The 19,759-nt window shown below is 43.6% G+C and overlaps 1 protein-coding gene across 3 annotated transcripts in view; it reads left to right on the top strand.

Moving 5' to 3' along the window:
* The window catches only part of LOC119374133 (cytosol aminopeptidase), a 63,455-nt gene that overhangs the window by 14,176 nt on the left and 29,520 nt on the right, over window positions 1-19,759 (top strand). For 2 of the 3 annotated variants that reach the window (XM_049420356.1, XM_037644198.2), the window contains exons 5-10: window positions 3,819-3,887; window positions 5,828-5,939; window positions 6,134-6,277; window positions 7,104-7,262; window positions 8,173-8,297; window positions 19,489-19,577. In XM_049420356.1, the coding sequence (XP_049276313.1) occupies window positions 3,819-3,887; window positions 5,828-5,939; window positions 6,134-6,277; window positions 7,104-7,262; window positions 8,173-8,297; window positions 19,489-19,577 (698 nt within the window). Of the gene's footprint in view, window positions 1-3,818; window positions 3,888-5,827; window positions 5,940-6,133; window positions 6,278-7,103; window positions 7,263-8,172; window positions 8,298-19,488; window positions 19,584-19,759 lie in introns of all 3 variants that reach the window. The other variant, XM_049420357.1, reaches the window with a different exon arrangement.

Raw genomic sequence — 19,759 nt, 5'->3', positions numbered from 1 at the left:
TTCAAAACATGCATCTTAACCTGACTAGAAGTGATTTGCACTATTACACATGCACATCCAAATCATTTTGTTGCCAAGATGATCATTCATTGCAAGTGTACTCGTTAAATAGGGGCTGTGGTCTTGTCAACCTGCACACAGTATGTTGCTCTTGCTTGCTGTCCTAGCATCATTATCTTCTGTATATGGTGAATAAATGATGAATAAATTAAATGTAGTGGATGGGGTCAACACATGTGGAAGAACTGCTGCTGATTTCATACCGGCCAACTTTCTCAATTTGTCCGAGAGACTTCCAAATTGGATCAGTCCTCCCGATCGTACGGGCATGGCCATAAGTCTCCACCACAATAAAGAAATCCCACCATGGTAAGGAAAATAATAACAAAGGTCAGCAATTGTAAATTTTGCTGGCCTTGAGGAACACCAACAGCTTTTCCAGAAGCGCAACCGGACTCTCTCCTCTCCCCACAGATACAAAGGAAGGGGGTACTTCTGGTTCTGCCTTCAAACAAAGGAGCATTGCCACTGCATTTGCATGTGGCCTTTGTCATTTACTGTTTCGGCCTGTTTAATCTAAGTGAGGAGCTCGGGATAGCACGTAAACATACAAGGAATTTTTTTTGCGTCGTATCGCAGCGCACGCCTACCATTCGGCTGCTGTTTTGTGCACCACAGGACATAAACAGCATCTTCCTGCAAGCTAAGCGTCTTACGCACAACAGTTTAGTATTAGGGGTGCGCGAATATTCGAACTTTCGAATGTTTTTCGAATAGTGTTTGCTATTCGATTCGATTCACACTGGAATTTTACTGTTCGAACTATTCGAACTTCCCTATAAACACAGTCAACGTCCGATTGAAGGTGACCCTTTCAGATTTTCAATATGCTTCACCTCATTACACTCTCGTATTGCAGCAAAGCTGCCTTTCAAGCTCCGTTACGATCGAACTTTGACAAGACACAGTCAGCGTCCGATTGAAAGTGGTCCCTAGATTTTCAATATGCTTCACCTCATCACATCCCCCGTATTGCGGCAAAGCTGCCTTTCAACCTCCGCTGCGGTCGCAAATGCATTAACTCAGGAAAACGCTGGTTCCAACATGGAGATGACAGATGTGGCAGAGGTGGGGGCTCAATTAATGCTGTTTTGGACCGGAAAGATCGGCAGGAAGTCCGAAAAATTGGAAGCCGAAGCTTTTTAGCATCCATAATTTCAGATGTTCTTATATATCGATGTCTACGAGGCAGATTTGGAACTCCGGACTTGAAGGGAACACACCCTTGTCCACCCCATCAGTTGGACTTCCACAGAAGTTGAAAGAGGAGGAGAGGCTGAGGAAATGGCATCTTTGCCTATCACGTGTAAAGTGTTCTCGGCAACACTTTCGTTACACCAAATCATGTACATAAATAGAATTCGGCCTCTACATTGCCTCATTCTTGATAAGACAACTATGAAACACCACCCCGGCAGTGCTTCAACCTGGCGAAAAGAAACGCTTTCATGTTGCTGTCTCATAAGAATATGCTTAGGAAACTTCAAACTTTTTTTTCTGCAATTTCGCTTCGAAGTATTCGAAAAACATTATAGAAATATTCGAGAAATATTCAAAAAATATTCGATTCGATTCGCACTCACACTGCAATATTCGAATTCGCTTTGCACCCAAAATTTTGCTATTCGCACAGCTCTAGTAAACACTCCATTATACTGCGAATCTCATTGTATTGGAGTTTATTATATCGAGGCATAACTGCATTTTTTGAAGCAATTTTCGCAAACCTTCGAGGCTTGTGACTGTTTAACTTCTTCATTAGCAGCCTTTGAATAACACCTGAGGGGGATGTGGTGTGATGCAGGGCCATAGGTCGACAAACTCACTCATGAGTTGTAAGCACCTTGAAGCACATCGTTGGCATTGTCTCTACTATGGTGGCTACCATACCTCTACGGCATTACGAGACTTGGGTCACTTGGCGGGAACACATAAACAACGAACGCGCCGTACAGTTACCACCTGCACACACGCATACAAAACGTAAATGGCGACCGGAAGCCGGAAGCTGCAACTACCACTGCACTGCAGCGACGTCTCACACGGAAACTGATGATGATGATACTATCGCTTTTGTAACTGATATTGTGGGCGTTACAACGAACCGTTGTGGTGCTCTTTTTTATTTATTGCCTTAGTTCCGCCGGTTTAATGCTTTGTTTAAGGACAATCAATTAAAACAGTACAACGGGGCGCGCTGACGGTGGTGGCTTTTATTGCGGCTGTAATCTCCGTGGTCACCGCACTGCTTGAACAGCAAGTAGCTGACATGTAAGATCACAGCCGCCTCATTCTTATAACAAAATTAGATATATTTTTACGAACGCTCTCGCGCTCAGTTTATCGTACTCGTGAATTAAATATAAACAATTTGGTCTCGCAGAATCGCATGACTTTTTGCGTCTGTATAAGACGCACCAGCGAAAATATCAGAAAATACGGTATTTGCATTTACATAAAAATTTATTGTGTCTACATTTACAACGTTGGAGGCCTAAAACAGCTCTTGCCTGCTTTTTTTTAACACCTAAAACATTGTTTTGGCTGCCTATTTTTGGCGCCTAAAACATACCTTTTAACGCCTAAATATCCGGCCTCTAGTTATCAGACATGGCACAGTTCATCCCATAATTACACACGTGTGCGCGCTTCATGTAATTACCAGTGCCAGTATGATTGCCGATGCCTAAAAACTTTACTGGCAATAATTTGGAGCTGTTTATGACGTTGTTACTGCGACTTTTAGAAATAATAAATAAAAATGTCCATGAGTTTGGTTTTTTCGTGTCCTCTCTTCCCACTCTATGGATCTCCCAAATTTAGAGGTCCCCAAGTTGGCAGCTATAGGCATTGGTTCTTTGATATGATAGCTTCCACCATTCGTAACCATGCATGTGGCTTGCACTGAATCAAAGCGAAACTCTGCTTGCCAGAACAGCTGCATATGCTACAGTAAACACGTCAACATTGTGATCTTATATATAACAATATTCCCAATATAAACAAGTACATATTTAGTGTTTCATAACTTCATGTCCATAGACCATCATGTATTTCTAACCTCAATAATAATGAAGTGCGATTATCCACTGATTTCAATGTAACAAAGTTTCACTGTTGCCTGAGAAGGAAACTGAGGCAATAAATTGAAACCAGTGGTCAGATGGTTATTTCACATGCAGTTTTTTCAAAACACAGCTTTAGATTGCCCAACGCATGACAGAGAGCGGCCACCAGAGTGGAGGAGCTTATCTTTCTACGGCGGCTGGGGCAGCTTGGGTGCAAGGGTCAACTCGAATGCTTTCCTTGCCTCTTGAGCGGCTGAAAGGGAGAGCATATGAGAGCACAGTTTCATATTCTACACCATGCGTGCTTTCCGTGAGCACCTGATTTGGTGTTATCGTTGTCACTGTGTGTCTAGTGTCAAGCTCAGAATAACCATAGAGGCAGGCTGTAATACTAAAAGCCCAACTTGTAGTCAAGCAAGTTAATGCTTATTGCTTCATGATTTCTGCACAGATATTGCACCGAGAAGAAGCAACAGTTTTCTTTTTTTCTGTTAAATAAAAACGTGTTGATAGTGTAAGCGTTTTTTCTCTCAGTGAATTTTGAAGCTTGCCAGTTGGAGTAGCCTTCATATTACCCTGGTGTTGTGATGTATCAACTAATGAAACTTCACTGGCTGTTTTTCACTCGACAAGCAGGCATTTGATTCTATTGTATCAGTGGTTATAGCTGTTATTTGTTATTTTTTGCAGCTGGTGTGCGAAGCCTGCGTAGCATCGGTGCCACAGCTATTGATGTAGACCCCTGTGCTAATGCTGAAGGTAAGAAATGGAAAGCTGATCATTTGCGAACAGTGCAAAGCAATAACGTAGTTTACAATATCAAGTGCTAGAGGAGAACACTGTGCCTGAGAGTGAGGTTGAACCTGATGGAAACCTAATGAGAACCTATTGGGAATTTACCTCCCTATTAAAATGCATGTAAAATGAAGAAATCATTACATGAAACAAGTGCTCAATGGATCGGAGTGACATTTTGTTGTAAGGAGAAGGTTATGTGCTATTCACAGAAAACAAAAATTGGAGTTTGAGGCCTGGGACTCCTTATGGAAATTTCTAAAAACAGTAATATTTAAAAAAAAATGCATGTGCCCAGTTTACAAATCTGTGACTCTGCACCATATACACACCTTGCGATTCTGTGAACTGCATTTGTTAGAGCACATAAAGCATTCAAGATTGATAAATTATTTTACAGCTTATGGGAAATTGCTAGAATAGGGTTTTACAAGAGTGCACACTACTGAAAATCGAGTCATGTATACATCAGAGGAACGTATAATGTGTCAATTCTGTCCACTTTAAATACAATAATAGGTTCACTTTGCAGAGATGTGATATATTGTAGTGCTGAGTTACAGAGTTTGAAACTTGAAAGTAAAAGAGAATTCTGAAAGTTGGTAATTTAACAAAACACGTTCTCTAAAAGCACTGCTTGAAGAAAAGATATGCTTCCTACGAATATATCGCACATTTGTCTTTTTCAATAAAAGAAACATGATCAATATTATGATTTCTTATTTATGTAAATGTTCCCATTTATTTAAATAGGAGCTCTCAAGCTTCTGTCCTGAACAAGAAGATGTATGATTGGCAAGATGTTGCACCTGTTGTATCAGTGTCTGTGAATGTCACTGTTTGGAGCGTGCCGACGACACAATTCATGGCACCGTGATGGCATCATGATGCTGTATTTCCTTGCATATAACCTGCACAAAATGTACAGCACATCCTGAACTTTAGGGTAAACTGTGCGAGGGCGGGACAAGAAAGGTACCAAATGCGATTCCTCGTGTTTTTTACCTTCCTTGTCTTGTCCTTGCCCAGTTCACTCTAAAGTTAAAGTGTACCAAGTGCTACTTAAAGGGACACTAAAGAGAAACAATGAATCCATTTAGATTGATAAATTGTGCTCTGAGAACTCTTAATGTCATTTATTTCGCCATCATACGTTTATTAATAGAGGAGAAAATCAAGTTCAAAGTTTCGTTTCTAAATTTCGCACCCAAATCTCCCTGCGTGACGTCACGGATTTCATAGTGTATTTATCGTATTTTGGCTCCATTGGCTCTTCAAAATTACCCCAAACTTGGTATATTAAGTCTGTGGCCCCCTCACAGGACAATGTACTTCATTTTTACCGATTAGGAACTACGTAGACCCTAGTAGGTAAACCGTAGTAGGCGCCATCAAAACACGTGACGTCACAGCGAATGGTGCGGAAACTTCAAGGTGGCGTCGCCACCCAAATTTCGTTTTTGCGCATTTTCTTGCTTACTAAGCGTCTTCTCGCAGCAAGCGTGGTGTTTTTGGTATCGTGAAAGTGTACTTTACTAATATGAGAAAAATCGTTTTGCTCTTTAGTGTCCCTTTAAGGAGGGGCATGGCATTTGCGAACTTGTTTCTTTTTTGGGGCCAATTTTTAGGAAACTTGCTGAGTTTATGTATATTTGTGTGCAGATTTCAAATATGCAATTAGTATTTTTCTTCTGTATTTGCAGCTTTAGAACACAGAATATTCATATACATATACATACATAAAATCTACCACATACAAAACATGAGTTGTAATTGTAAGCATTTGTACAGTCTTTCTTTCGGTTGTGCATGATTCATGCTACTTTTACGTCTTAAAGTTGAAAGAGCCCACAATCGCACCATACTATAAATACTGTGCTTGTGTGTTCTTCCCTGTCCACCAGCTGCTGCGGAGGGCTGCACGCTGGCATTACACGTGTTTGAAGAGCTCAAGAAGAAGGAATCGCGCAAGCCTCCCGTGACGGTGTCACCCCTTAACGAGCAGGAGCTGGACAAGTAAGTGTCTACTCATACTCAAGCATACAGTGCAAAACGATGGCAAGAAAATAGGGATGTAGACGAAGGCTTTCTTTCATTTCAATATCTGGGGTATAGCAGTTCTTTTAAACAAACCCCCTTAGCAAAGTAATCTAGCTAGTTTTTGTGGTGTCGTGCCTTGAAGTGTGCCCGATTTTGCCTGCTTGTGCCAGGTGGACCCGAGGCCTGGAGAAGTCGGCCGCACAGAACCTGGCGAGACGGCTGTCCGAGATGCCTGCCAACATGATGACACCCACACGCTTTGCCCAAGAAGCGGCCGAGGCTCTGGAAAACAAGGGAGTCAAGGTCATTGCCAGGTTCGTATCTCAATTTGCATATCTGTCCATGCTGTGTGGAAATCACATTGGGTGATGGAAAGGTGAAATTTTGAGCTATTTGCTTCAGCAGTGAGCAGAAAAGAACACTGTGCGAGTGGAAAGAAATACCAACGAGATAGACTTCGAGATAGGCATTTAATTTTGATGTGGATATTTGTGTGAACATTTTGTGTGGGGCAAAAAGACACCACACACAAACACTGGCACAAATATTGCTAACCTGTGATGTCATGATGATGTCATATGGTGATGTCATCATGCGATGATTTTTTGCATCACTTGTTTTAACGCCGCCGATGCCGACAGTCAATTATTATGTTTGATGAGGCATCTGAGGCTTCTGCCTTAATGAAATGTTGTATGGAATGCCATTATGTATGATCAAGATCCATTGCACAATGAGTGCATGCAGTAGTTCTCTATGGTTGTAAGCCAACACAGGTTTGTATTGAGGAAGGCACACAAAATAAATTGTCTTTGGGATCAAAATTTCCAGTTTACTTATGCAAGGTTTATTCCAGCATTTTAAACTTACTAGGTGTCTACAGTATATTCAGCCTGTAATTGGAATGTGAAGGTTTTTGCACAGCAAGGGAAGAAAGCTCCTGGATCGTCACAGTCTCATTGTCTAAAAAATTAAGCATTAGCTGTACATTGCCCTGCTTTATTGTAATGCGGGTATCCCCCTTAAAATAAGACGCCATCTGCAGATTTACAAACCCCCTGCCACTCTGTATTGTCAAAGTGAGTGTTGTGATTGGTATTCGTGTTTACACTGTGTGTGTGCCTGTTCTCACTTTCTCAGGGACCGCAAGTGGATCGAGGAACAGAAGATGGGCTCCTTCCTGAGCGTCACACAAGGATCGGAGGAGCCACCCGTGTTCCTGGAGATGCACTACGAGGGGCCAGGGCACGTGGCCGGAGGGCCCCTGGTGTTTGTCGGCAAGGGTGTCACCTTTGACAGGTGACGGCCATATCCGCGTTTCTCAATACCCCCCTTCTTTTAACTAATAAAAAAAAAAGACCGATACCAGGCTTTAGTGCGATTCACCAGTGATAGACTGGGGCAGGATTATGCAAGGGCTGAGTGAGGCGGTGTAATAATTATAAAAATATAGAAATATCATGGTTCACCATATTTTCTTATGCTACTGACCACTACATCATTTGTTCAGCACCTGGCCACAACAGCTGCATTCTTATGGGGCCAAGGTTGTATGAGCTTTAAACGTAGTCCTTACGGATTGAAATCGGACAGTTTAGGGCTAAACAATGCAAGTATACTTTTGTTTCCTCTGCCTTCAGTTTGTCTCATATCGGCGTTATTTTGACTCGGACATTTACATTAGAGCCAACCTCGTTTTTAGCTCCCAGTTTTGTAGCGACATGACGCGGTGATCTTGAGCAATTGTTATTATAGTTGTTTCAATGTCACATTTCATTTTGCAAGGACTGTACAATATCAGAAGCCTAGGTGGACATCACCTAGGTCATCAATCAACCGATTTCATCATTGTGCTGACCTGGAAACTGGCTGTCTTTATCATTAATTTGAGTAATGCATGTTGTTATCATTAAAAAGAACCAATGCCAAAAACAGTTCTACCAAAAAAAAAAAAAAAGTAGCGACCCTTGGTTTGGTAACATATTGGAGCTGCTGACTTCCATCTTCCAGCATTCTCTTCCAAGTTACTTTGTGCATTTCACTGTTGCTGTATGGGTGTTATCAGAAACGTCTCAAAATATGTTCAGTACGCGTTCAACAGTGCATTCATTAGCTCTTTTCATGCTTCAGCAGGCTTATTAACATGCGCACCACATACGGGCATAAATGAAGTTTTCTTTTATTTCTCCGTTCTTGTGGTGGATGACAGTGGTGGCATCTCTCTGAAGCCGTCGGCCAACATGGACCGGATGAAGGCGGACATGACCGGTGCTGCCTGCGTTGTTGCCACCTTTGCCGCAGTGGCAGCGCTCAAGCTGCCCGTCAAGATGGTCGGTGAGTAGCGCCATTTGTGGTAGAGCTCGAGTTTGGACTGGTGTGTGGAAGTTCATCCTGAATAAGGATTTTACTGTGCACATCCCATAGCTTTTGTCTTCTGTTGTCCGAGGTTTTAGTGCTCTAAGAAACTTTTTCAAGATGAACCACCTTTTGTGCCTGCTCTCAAGAAGTGCAAGAGAATGTCATAGCAGAGGAGTTCAGGCCAACATTTTTACTCTGGAGCACTACCAGACACTGTCACATTCTTCCATAGTGATGAATACCTCCATCTTATCGGCTCTGGCCTGCGTAGCTGCAATGCACTTTCAATTGCTGCGAAATGCCAAGACGGCACACCATGGCATATGCAAGTTTAATTACTAACTGTGGTGGGACCTTTTCTATTGAGCAGCATTATTCAGTTATCGCTCCTCAACCATGTATGCCTTGAGTGATTTTCACTTGCTCGGATGTGCAGCTTTAGTTCAACAAAGTTGCATCATTTGCTTGCACTGCAGTTCTATTTAGAGCAAAAAGTGAGAACTTGCTCGAATTGGTGCCTATTAGGGGTGTGCGAATATCAAATTTTTCTAATACGAATCGAATATGAATATCCACCTTCGAATGTCGAATCGAATATTGAATATCAAAGGAAATTTGTCTCCACAGTAACAATATTTTATTTAACATGTAGCTATTTGAAAAAAAAAAACATTACCAGCCTGACTGGCAACACAACATACACTGCTATCTCCAGAACACAATGTCCAGGCTAGCACAACGCACATCACAACACAAGCAAATATCACGGCACAATGAAAGTAATGACTAGATGTTGTCATGAGTTGCTCCACATGATCAGGCAGCAGGCGCTCCCTTCTAACAGAGACACCCCCCCCCCCTGCCACTGAAAAGGCACGCTCGCTTGGAACAGAAGTGACTGGTATAGGGAGGTACATACATGGGGCAAAGCTTTGCCAGACTGGGGTATCTGAACAGTCCGCCACCAGTCACGTGGGTCACTGTCTTTCTTCAGAAGTGGTCCTGCATAGTGAACGAGTGGGAGTGCGGCACGTTACGGCCGCATAATATTGAAAATGTACGATTACATGATCGCCAACAACGCTGCACGTCGGAGATGCACCAGCAATAAATCATACGTATTGGGGCGCTCGTCGCAGGCAGATATCATGCCTCCGTGTACTTAGGATGTTTATCGCTCCTCTCAGCAACGTTTTTAGCTATATGAATGCAGCAGAAATATGGAAGACGAATTATTTTATGCATGATAATCGAATCCCATATTCGAATTTTTCGAATATTCGAAACGTTTCGAATACACAATTTCCGAATCGAATACGAATATTTCGAATGTAATATTCGACGAATATTCGAAACTTTCGAATATTCGCACACCCCTAGTGCCTATACTTCTTTGTTTATTTTTTGTTATCACTTGAATATTGAAATTGAAATTTTTTATCTGCGATTCTGTACATTTACAGGTGGGATTTACAACTCACGCTGGTTATTTCGGTCGCTGTTTTCCCACTATGCTTTTGCTTGGATTTTTCGTTTATGGCTTAGAGGGGTGGGGTCAGCAAATATTGAGGCTATAAAAAGCCTGCTGTAGGCTTCCTCTGTATGCCAGGACACTCAGTATGAAATGTTGGACTCGGGAAATGTTTAGAATGTACTGTATTTACAGTAGAACCCCGCTGTTACGTTCCTCACTGCTGCGTTTTCCCGGCTGTTACGTCGTTTTCCGCCGGTCCCGGCATAGCTCCATAGGATACAATGTATTGGGAACCCCGCTGTTACGTCGTAACTGTCGGACCGTTCCCGTGTGATACGTCGCGAAGTGCGCTCGGAGCCGACCGAGTGACTACCAAAGAGAGCGGCCATGGTGCATTTTCACGCAGCTCGGCCTCGTTTGACCGTAATATTAGCCACATGAGAGGCGCAAGCAACAGAATCTTTCAATTGATGCAAACAAAAGCATGGCCTTCGAGATTCAAATTGCAAAGATGGCGTCTATGATGTAACTGCTCGCGAAAGCAAGGCCTTCGAGATTGGCATTTACTATTGACAAAAGCATGGCCTTTGAGATTTGTATTGCACAAACATGGCGTGTATGACGTAATTGCTTGCGAAAACAAGGCCTTCGAGATTGGCATTCACTTCTGCCATCGCGTTGGCGTAGACTCATCATCATCGTTATTTGTCGGAGAACGGGAGGAGTTCGAGCTGGTTGGAGCTCGCATGGTCGTGCGTGCGGTTCGTGGTCGGACTCGCCGCGCCGGTCGTGATTGCGTGTGCTTAGTTCTTTCATGCCTACAGCTGTTGGTGTTAAAAAAATCACGTACTGTGGATGAGGCCGTCCTTAGCTCCGCGTTTCTATCCATCGACTAGATCGTGGCTGAGCGCGCCAATTTTCGTGCTGCTCGTAAGAATTGAAATAAAATTCTGTACCACTAAATATTTTGCCGTTTTTCCTGCTTTTCGTCTGTTATGTTTCCCGTCTCTTACGTTTATTTCCTACGGTCCCTTCAAAAACGTATCAGCGGGGTTCTACTGTACTTGATTGTAACGTGAGGGTTGACTTTTCATTGCGTCCAGGAAGAGAAAAATAAAACAAAAATCAAAGAATTGTGCGCATCATTGCACTTTTTAGACAACTTGAATTTCGGTAATTCTGGTATTCAACTGTAACTCGACGGTCGACTTCAGGTAGAAAAATCTGGAAAAAAGCTTGCGTTACATTAGAGTCAATACGTCATTTTAATTCACTTCCAAAGTGTGCCTAAATGCTCATTGTCGCGATCAAGACCCATCGCTAGCACAACTGACACCGACGTCACTGTGTAGGAAGCATAACAAAAGTTTCAGGGACGTCAGAACACATTAGAGTGACGGGCAGTGAGCAGTGACCAACAGCTCTGCTGCACTGGGCAATCGAAGAGAGCATTGGCTGCGAACAACACTCATTTTTACTGAGCTTGTTGCCGAATTAGCGAAATTTGCTCGCATTTTGCAAAGTCCTTCGCGTCCTTACGCGAACCTGCAAAAGGGACATTAGAGAAGTTTAGTTTGTTTGCATACTTTTTTGCTTTAGCGTACGGGATTGCCGTAGCCGTACACGTGAGAGGCCGGACAGGTAGGGCCACCTGGTGGTGCTAAGATGAACTAAGCAAGCACAGAATTGGCGCTGCAGAAACATAATGTATTTTACTTCTCTGCTGGGGTAAATCCTTGGCAGCAGCATAGTTCGAAATTCGTTGCCTTTTAAAACATATTTTTGCCACTGTCACTAAGCGAAAACAAAGAAATGCACCTATAAGTGTGAAGGAAAGAAGATGGATTTTAAGGGCTTGTTTTTCTTTGTTATACACAATATTAATGAGAACTAACAGACAATAATGCCAAGGAAAGTATAGGAGATGTTATTTTTAATAATTGGGATATACATGTGAAGAAAGTAAAGTGGGCAAAAAGGTAACTTGCCGCTGCATCAGACGCGTTATTCGAAGGTCGCAGGTTCGGTCCCTGCCGGTGGCAAGTTATCTTTTCGTCCACTTTACTTTCTTCACATGTATATCCCAATTATTAAAAATATCACCTCCTGTACTTTCCTTGGCATTATTGTCTGTTAGTTCTCACCTATAAGTGTGGTTGCACGAAGCGTCACAAGATGTCGATACCATCATCCGGTAACCCGGTACTCCAGAAACATCTCTGCACATATCAGAATACCGTAGACACCAATATTCTCTATTAGAGAATTTTAGCGAGAGTTAAAGGCATCCAAACGGTTGCTTGCGTGTGTTTGCGAGAGCAGACGATGCAGCATTGCATGCATCACAGCTTTGTTGGCCCACATGTTCAAGCTTCCTACACAGTGACGTCAGTGTCCAACTAGGTGCTCAAAAACCAAAGCCGAAAGTCATTCACATAAATGCGGTATTAAATTATTTAGCGCGAATACAGTGGAAACCCAGTACTAAATGAAAATCTATTAAACGGAATTGCTGCTTAAATGGAAAAACTTCCTTTAGTATGATTGATTTCATACCTGAATGTTTCAACCCAGTCCATCTTACAGTAAAGGGAGCTCCTGTTAAACGGAACGTATTTTCCTGGTCCCTTCAGGTTCTGTTTAATGAGAGTCTAATGTACATGAATCTTGGAGCGTGCATCATGCTTCCTCGAGAAATAAGCAGCGTTTGCAACAAAGAATGCGCAAGCCACAAATTTGATGACACCACCCCTTTAAAGTGACTTAGTGGCATTTAAGTCCCCAGGGACGTAGTGTCGGGGCTCATTACATCACCCTTTAACTGTTCTCTTTGTCTATGCAGTGTTAATGTGACAAAGAGCAGCAACACTGTTCTTCGTGTCTCAGTCCTCCTGTTGGATTGCTGGTGCTATTACTGTGCATGCTTCGTTTTTGCTTCCTCCTCTCGTTTGTCAGGATGTATAAAGGGAATCACCATTTTAATTAAGGAGAGACCCTCCTTCATAAACACAGGGGTGAGACAGCTGCGCATATTGCACATTTTTGATACGATTCCGTTTTCCTGCGCCAAGCTGCTCCAAAAGCATAAAAATTGCAAAAATTGCGCCGAACTGTGCCGAAATGGCCCCACAATCAAGAATTTTCAAGCCCGCGTCACTTTCAGCGTGGGAAAACGTAACTTTAGAAGCAGCGCCAGGGATACGTTCGCAGAACACGTTAACGCGCCCAAGCGTGTCCTTCTACGCGCCTTTGTAATAGAGGCTTCCATAGTGCTGTGATAATCGCCTCTGAGCGGTTGTAAATATGTGTAGTGTCCGAGCGGTAACGACGTAGTGTCCGAGGGGTAAGGTTTCTCGGCGCTCGCGATGCATTTTTGAAGGCGGTCCCTCACGAGGTGGCAGCGAACGGTGGCGCACCGCGCTTTTGTTATCACCTATTAAAAGCGTGCGGTACACTTGACGCTACGCCACCCGCGCAGCCGAGCAGATAGCTGAAGGCGCTTTATTTTAGGCAGTTTTAGAATAGCCTACGCTAAGTTAGTGTTAGCGTTTGCGGCCCGCTATTTCCGTCACTTAACGGGAGCCCGCAAGCGGTTAGCGTACGACGCATGCGCAGTTGTGCGAAAAGCCAACGCAAAGCGTTGCGTACGCTATTCGAAAGCTTCCTGAGGGTTCGCCCTTCAGGGAGGGCAAATATTAATCGCAGCGCCCCTCCTTCCGATTAAGTCAAAGTATGGGCGGTATCGACTTTGCCCCCCCCCCCCTTCTTGTGCACGCCTATGGGGGGCGGGGAGGTCATACTGGCGCGTTCGTCGGTGGCCATACCGCTTTTGTTCTTTCCTGATGTTACGCGCGAAGGCGTCGCCGCAATCGCGTGCTAGTCGGAATCATTCATTGACCGTTCAAAGACGTACTGCTATGTGACTATACAATTCTTGTGCAATCAGTTTTTATTGCGATAGCAATTATATGGACAGTCTCGAGGGGTTCTTGCCGTCGCCGTCATGTCCTTCCGGTATGAAGTCCAAATTGATAAGATCCCCCCGCGAATTGTATGTTCTACAGCGGGTAAAAGCACGCGAGCAGAGGCGACGTACGCGGCCGAAGCAAACGAGCCGGCCCATTGCCGTCGCTCGGAGGCTGCATGCGATAACATCACCCCGCTCGGAAGGCCTGCCGTCGAAGCAGACAGGAAACGCCCCGCCCGTTTTTAACAAGCCTTAAAAGACACAAAGACGCGAGGGGGGGGGGGGGGGGAGTGTCGCGCGAGGAGCAACTTTGAACTTTGCGCGGTCGCGATCACTGGCGCGCGCTATCTCGAAAGCCATCACAGCGGGGCGGGCGGCTCGTATACGCTTCTACGTGCTGCGCTCTCGAAGCGAAGTGACTAGCGGAAAACATGGCACCCTGGAGCGGCCGTATTTTCTTACACCATCGTTTTATAGTTACGCGAGATCGGATACAAAACAGTTAGCTGCCAGCCTTACTTCGTGTAACACTACAATTTGTTGCTATCGCATTCATTGCTTCGCCCTTGAGGTGAAACTGTGACTCTTTTTATTATTTGAAAAGTGTGATGTTTTTTCTTTTCTTATTTTCAAATGTAAAGTGAACCTACTTGGAAAAACTTTTAAATGCGAAGCATTTCTTAGCGAACCTCAGGCACTTTGGGCGTTTCTATCTATCTATCTATCTATCTATCTATCTATCTATCTATCTAGCCGCCTACGTCTGGGTGCTCTCCTGGTCGTCTCCATAACGTCTGATATACCAAAATTGGCATAGCAGGGGATCAGTGTATGGTGAACACGATTCACTGGTCATGACATGAATAACGCAAAATACCTGTCGCCTACGTCATGAAACCCTTTCCCTCAGTCACGTGTGGCACATACCCACATACCAGAGTTTATGTTATGCGGGTATGTGCCACAGGTGATACAAAGTCTCAACCAACATAGTAAACGCGAACACACACATTGGCACGCAACGAAAGTGATAATAAGAATAATTGTTGGGGCTATAACTTTGACCATCTGGTATTCTTTATCATGCTCCGGGATCGCACAGTACACTGCCATCTGGCAAACATCGAAATGCGACCACCGCGGCGGTGATCGAACCCGCGACCTTCGGCTCAGCAGCCGAGCACCGTAACCGCTACACCACCGCGGCGGACACAAGGAAAGTGAGGAATCTGAAAACAGAACACCCCTGGAAGACGCTGAACTACCATGAATTCGTTCACATGGTCCGAAACGTGGACTACGTTGATTACGCAAAAACCGGGGTCAATGCTTCCTACAATAAATCTGCCGAAAGAACCAGGTTGCTCATTATTACCGGTGACTTCAACATTCATTTATCAAGACCCAACAACGCTTGGTCCTTATACTGCATGAAAGACGGCTTGGATGTGGACAGGGAATCAAAAGACCTCGCTACCACGTCCACGACAGGAGGCATCATAGATTATTTCATCGTAAGAAGCATTCAGGATTTCCACCAGCTGCACTATACCTCGCACTTCAGTACACTTAGATCCCTCATAGCCGCGATCACGAACGGATCCGATTAACAAGTACGGTGCAGCTGCTGGTGCTCACTGACCACGGTCATGATGACCTTGTTCAAGAACTGTCTAGAAGCCGTTCTACACATACACACGGGTTCGTGAAACGTGTGTGCGTTGTCCGTCATAACGGACAAGTACAAGCATAACAAGTGTAAATGTGACTAACGTACGTGCAATGTGCCTGCGTGTGCCACTCGGCTGTGTATATATCCAGGGGAACTTTTCTGAATGAAGCTTAGTTGCGTGTAACGCCTGTCCTGTGCATTTGTGTTTCGTTTTTGTGCTGTTCGGATTCGCGCTATCCAGTACTGAACAATATAAGCACTACATAGTATCAGCTTACAGCGTCTGGTGATGGTAACACCCATGTTGCTGTTGGCATCGTTACGCAACTGTAAACAACTGGTTACATAATACAGTAGAACCCCGCTGATACGTTTTTGAAGGGACCGTAGGAAATAAACGTAAGAGACGGGAAACGTAAGAGCCGAAAAACAGGAAAAACGGCAAAATATTTAGTGGTACAGAATTTTATTTCAATTCTTACGAGCAGCACGAAAATTAACGCGCTCAGCCGCGATCTAGTCGATGGATAGAAACGCGGAGCTTAGGACGGCCTCATCCACAGAAATGTAATCAACGTATGTGATTTTTTTAACACCAACAGCTGTAGGCATGAAAGAACTAAGCACACGCAATCACGACCGGCGCGGCGAGTCCGACCGCGAACCGCACGCACGACCATGCGAGCTCCAACCAGCTCGAATTCCTCCCGTTCTCCGACAAATAACGATGATGATGAGTCTACGCCAACGCGATGGCAGAAGTGAATGCCAATCTCGAAGGCCTTGCTTTCGTAAGCAATTACGTCATACACGCCATGTTTGTGCAATACAAATCTCAAAGGCTATGCTTTTGTCAATAGTAAATGCCAATCTCGAAGGCCTTGCTTTCGCGAGCAGTTACGTCATAGACGCCATCTTTGCAATTTGAATCTCGAAGGCCATGCTTTTGTTTGCATCAATTGAAAGATTCTGTTGCTTGCGCCTCTCATGCGGCTAATATTACGGTCAAACGAGGCCAAGCTGCGTGAAAATGCACCATGGCCGCTCTCTTTGGTAGTCACTCGGTTGGCTCCGAGCGCACTTCGCGACGTATCATACGGGAACGGTACGACAGTTACGACGTAACAGCGGGGTTCCCAATACATTGTATCCTATGGGAGCTATGCCGGGACCGGCGGAAAACGACGTAACAGCCGGGAAAACACAGCAGTGAGGAACGTAACAGCGGGGTTCTACTGTACATATGCGACTCTTCAGAATATGAGTGTGCGTATACCACTTCCACATTTCTCTAGCGTCATTCCGTAACGTTTCGCTCGATGTGAAAAATTACGCCACAGTCACCATCCCGCGCATGCTTCGCATAACATCGATTCCCACGGTACGTGGGATCTGCCGAATTTTTTTTAATCTATTTCATATGTTGTTACCAGGGTTGTATAAATTGTGTGGTTTGTAAAAAGGTAGTGTAGTTCATACCTGGCAATAATCTGTTAAAAAAAGCTTTCTCCAAAGGCTCTTTGAGTGTTGTGTGTATTCTAAGCCGATTAAAATATATGCTTGTTCCTCCAAGTTACTACAAACTTGTTTTTTCAAGCTCCAAAAACGACATAATAAATGCCGCTAACTGCTCCAAAACAAGGTTCTCCTGCTCCTAAATTGAAATTTTGCTGCTCCCAAAACTGCTCCCAAATCGATTTCAGCCGTCTCACCCCTGTAAACATCATGTTATTTGTTCTTGAGCAGATTATTCTGACCTTTTCATCGCTTATGTATGTCTGTGTGATGATTTAAAATATATGCAGTTATTCTTCTGATGCAGTATGTAGTTTTGAAAATATCGAATATTTTTTCTCTTGTTAGGAACATGATCTTTTTCTAAACTGTAAGAGTTAAAAAGCAAGTTAGCATGTCTCACTAACCTGGAATGAACACTGCACACATTAAAACAAGAATGAATGTTCTAAATCCATTTGAGCAAAAGTTGTATAGTATGTTGAACATTTGTGAGTGAGCCAATGTCAAGCTGGGATTTTGCTTACCAGAGCTCAACGTAGCATGAGCGTTTGTTCATGTAGGCTTAGGATATCCATTTTTGTTTTACTGCATACAGTATTTGTTCCAGGTATTGTGATACGCCGATGTGCTTTGAGACTCTCAGTTTAGAAAAGCCTTGCTCCTAGCAAGGCACATGAAATGTTTGATATTTAAAAATATGTACATATTGTACTAGAAAAGTATAGTAAACGGAAATCTCTTAAGCGGAACTGCTGCTTAAACGGAACAACTGCCTCTTGTATGATTCGTTTCGTGCTTGAACTCTGCACCCCTGTTCGTCTCTCAGTAAACGGAACCCCTCTTAAGCGGGACACATTTTCCTGGTTCCTTCGGGTTCTGTTTCAAGAGGCTTTACTGGAACTTCATATTTGAAATGAGGTCATGGATAAATAAGCTGTGAAAGTTTCATAGAAACCCACTCAAAAATAAATATCTTTCTGAAGCCGTCTCCCCCACTTAATTACATTCCTGTTTCTCCTGCACCTCATAAGCACCATTCCTAAGTCTTCTTCATAATGTATTATTTACCATAATGTATATGTAGTCACCGTGAGTTCTCATTGGTCAGTATCCTCTTGCTCACCATCTCTAGTATACTCATTTCCTCTCTGGGACAGAACATGTCCACAATGCAGTGTGTGATCTGCTTTTAAAGTGTCTCAAAAGTTATTCATAACTGCTAGTCCTCCTCTCTTCCAAGCAAAATACTAGGAGTATATTTGAATGTGTGTTTAGTTAATGCATTGTGGGGAGTACCGTATTTTCCGGTGTATAAGACGCACCTTTGTAAAAGACGCATCTATCTTTAACTCTGTCAACATGATAAAACACAACGACGGACGCAGTGCACATTCATTGCGAAATGCGTAGTCACACATGGCACTCAATACTATCTGTAAGCAGCAGTATAAAACTTGTACATAACGCTGTCTTCAGGCGAAGAAAAACACTATTTATTGCACTGGATTTGAAGCCACATCCTTCGGTGCACTGTCAGAAGTTCTTCTGCCTCGGTTGGCAGCATCGCTGGGTTGCCGTTGTTGGCCTCTGAGTAACTTTTATGCGGCGTTGTAAGAAGCACCTTGAAGCACGTCGTTGGCATTGCCTCTACTGTGGTGGCTACCATACCTCTATGGCATTATGAGGCTTGGCGGGAACACATAAACATTGAACGCGCCACACTGTTACGACCTACACACACGCATACAAAACGTAAATGGAAGCCGGAAGCTGCGACTACTGCTGGACTGCAGCGACGTCTCACACGGAAAATGATGACGATGATAGCGAAGTGGTACTTTCACTTTTGTAACTGATATTGTGGGCGCTACAACACTACAATGAACCATTGTTTTACCCTTTTTTATTTATTGCCTCAGTTCCGTAAGTTTAATGCTTTGTTTAAGGGGAGAAGCGGGTTTTTAAAAATCAATGCTATTTAACAATGCTAATGCTAATTGCTTGAAACAATGCTAATTAATTTTAATTAACTGTGGAACTAATGGACATATTTGAAGAATAATTGCATATTTGGAATCAGCAAAGAATACTAAACAAGACTGTGCAGTTTCATTAAATTTGGTAAAGGGAATTAAGAACAAAACAGTTCGAACAATAAAATAGGGTGTGCGTCACAGCGGTGGCTTTTATTGTTGCCGTAATCTCCGTAATCGTTGCACTGCTTCAACAGCAAGTAGCTGACACCTAAGACCACAGCCGCTTCATTGTTATAACAAGATTAGATGCATTTATGCGAATGCTGTTGTGCTCAGTTTATCATACTCACGAATTAAATATGGACATATTAGTCTCGCAGAATCCCAAGACTTTTTGTGCATATAAGACGCACCAGCGAAAATATTGGAAGAAAGGTGCTTCTTATACACCGGAAAATACGGTAGTTCTGTAGCGCAGTGCTTCGATGGCCACTGCTTTACAGCTGCATTGAAAGTAGCAACAGCCCACAACCATATCTGAATAATTGCCCTTTGCACAGGTCTCGCCCCTCTCTGTGAAAACCTGCCCAGTGGCAGGGCAACCAAGCCGGGAGATGTCTTCACTGCCATGAATGGAACCACCATCCAGGTGAACCTTTACTGGCGTTTTTTTTTTCTTGCAGTACACACTTTCAAAACATGTAGATTCCATACAAAAGTTAAGCAGTATGTTAAAGGGGTCTTTTAGTGACGCACAAGTGGTCATGTTGAATGTTTTGGTGCCTGGTGTCATCACAACTAGCCAGACTTGTGCGTGAAGTTACCAGAATT

The sequence above is a fragment of the Rhipicephalus sanguineus genome, chromosome 11 (genome assembly GCF_013339695.2).
Source record: "Rhipicephalus sanguineus isolate Rsan-2018 chromosome 11, BIME_Rsan_1.4, whole genome shotgun sequence".
Taxonomy (NCBI): Eukaryota; Metazoa; Arthropoda; class Arachnida; order Ixodida; family Ixodidae; genus Rhipicephalus; species Rhipicephalus sanguineus.
This window is presented reverse-complemented; position numbering and strand designations above follow the sequence as displayed.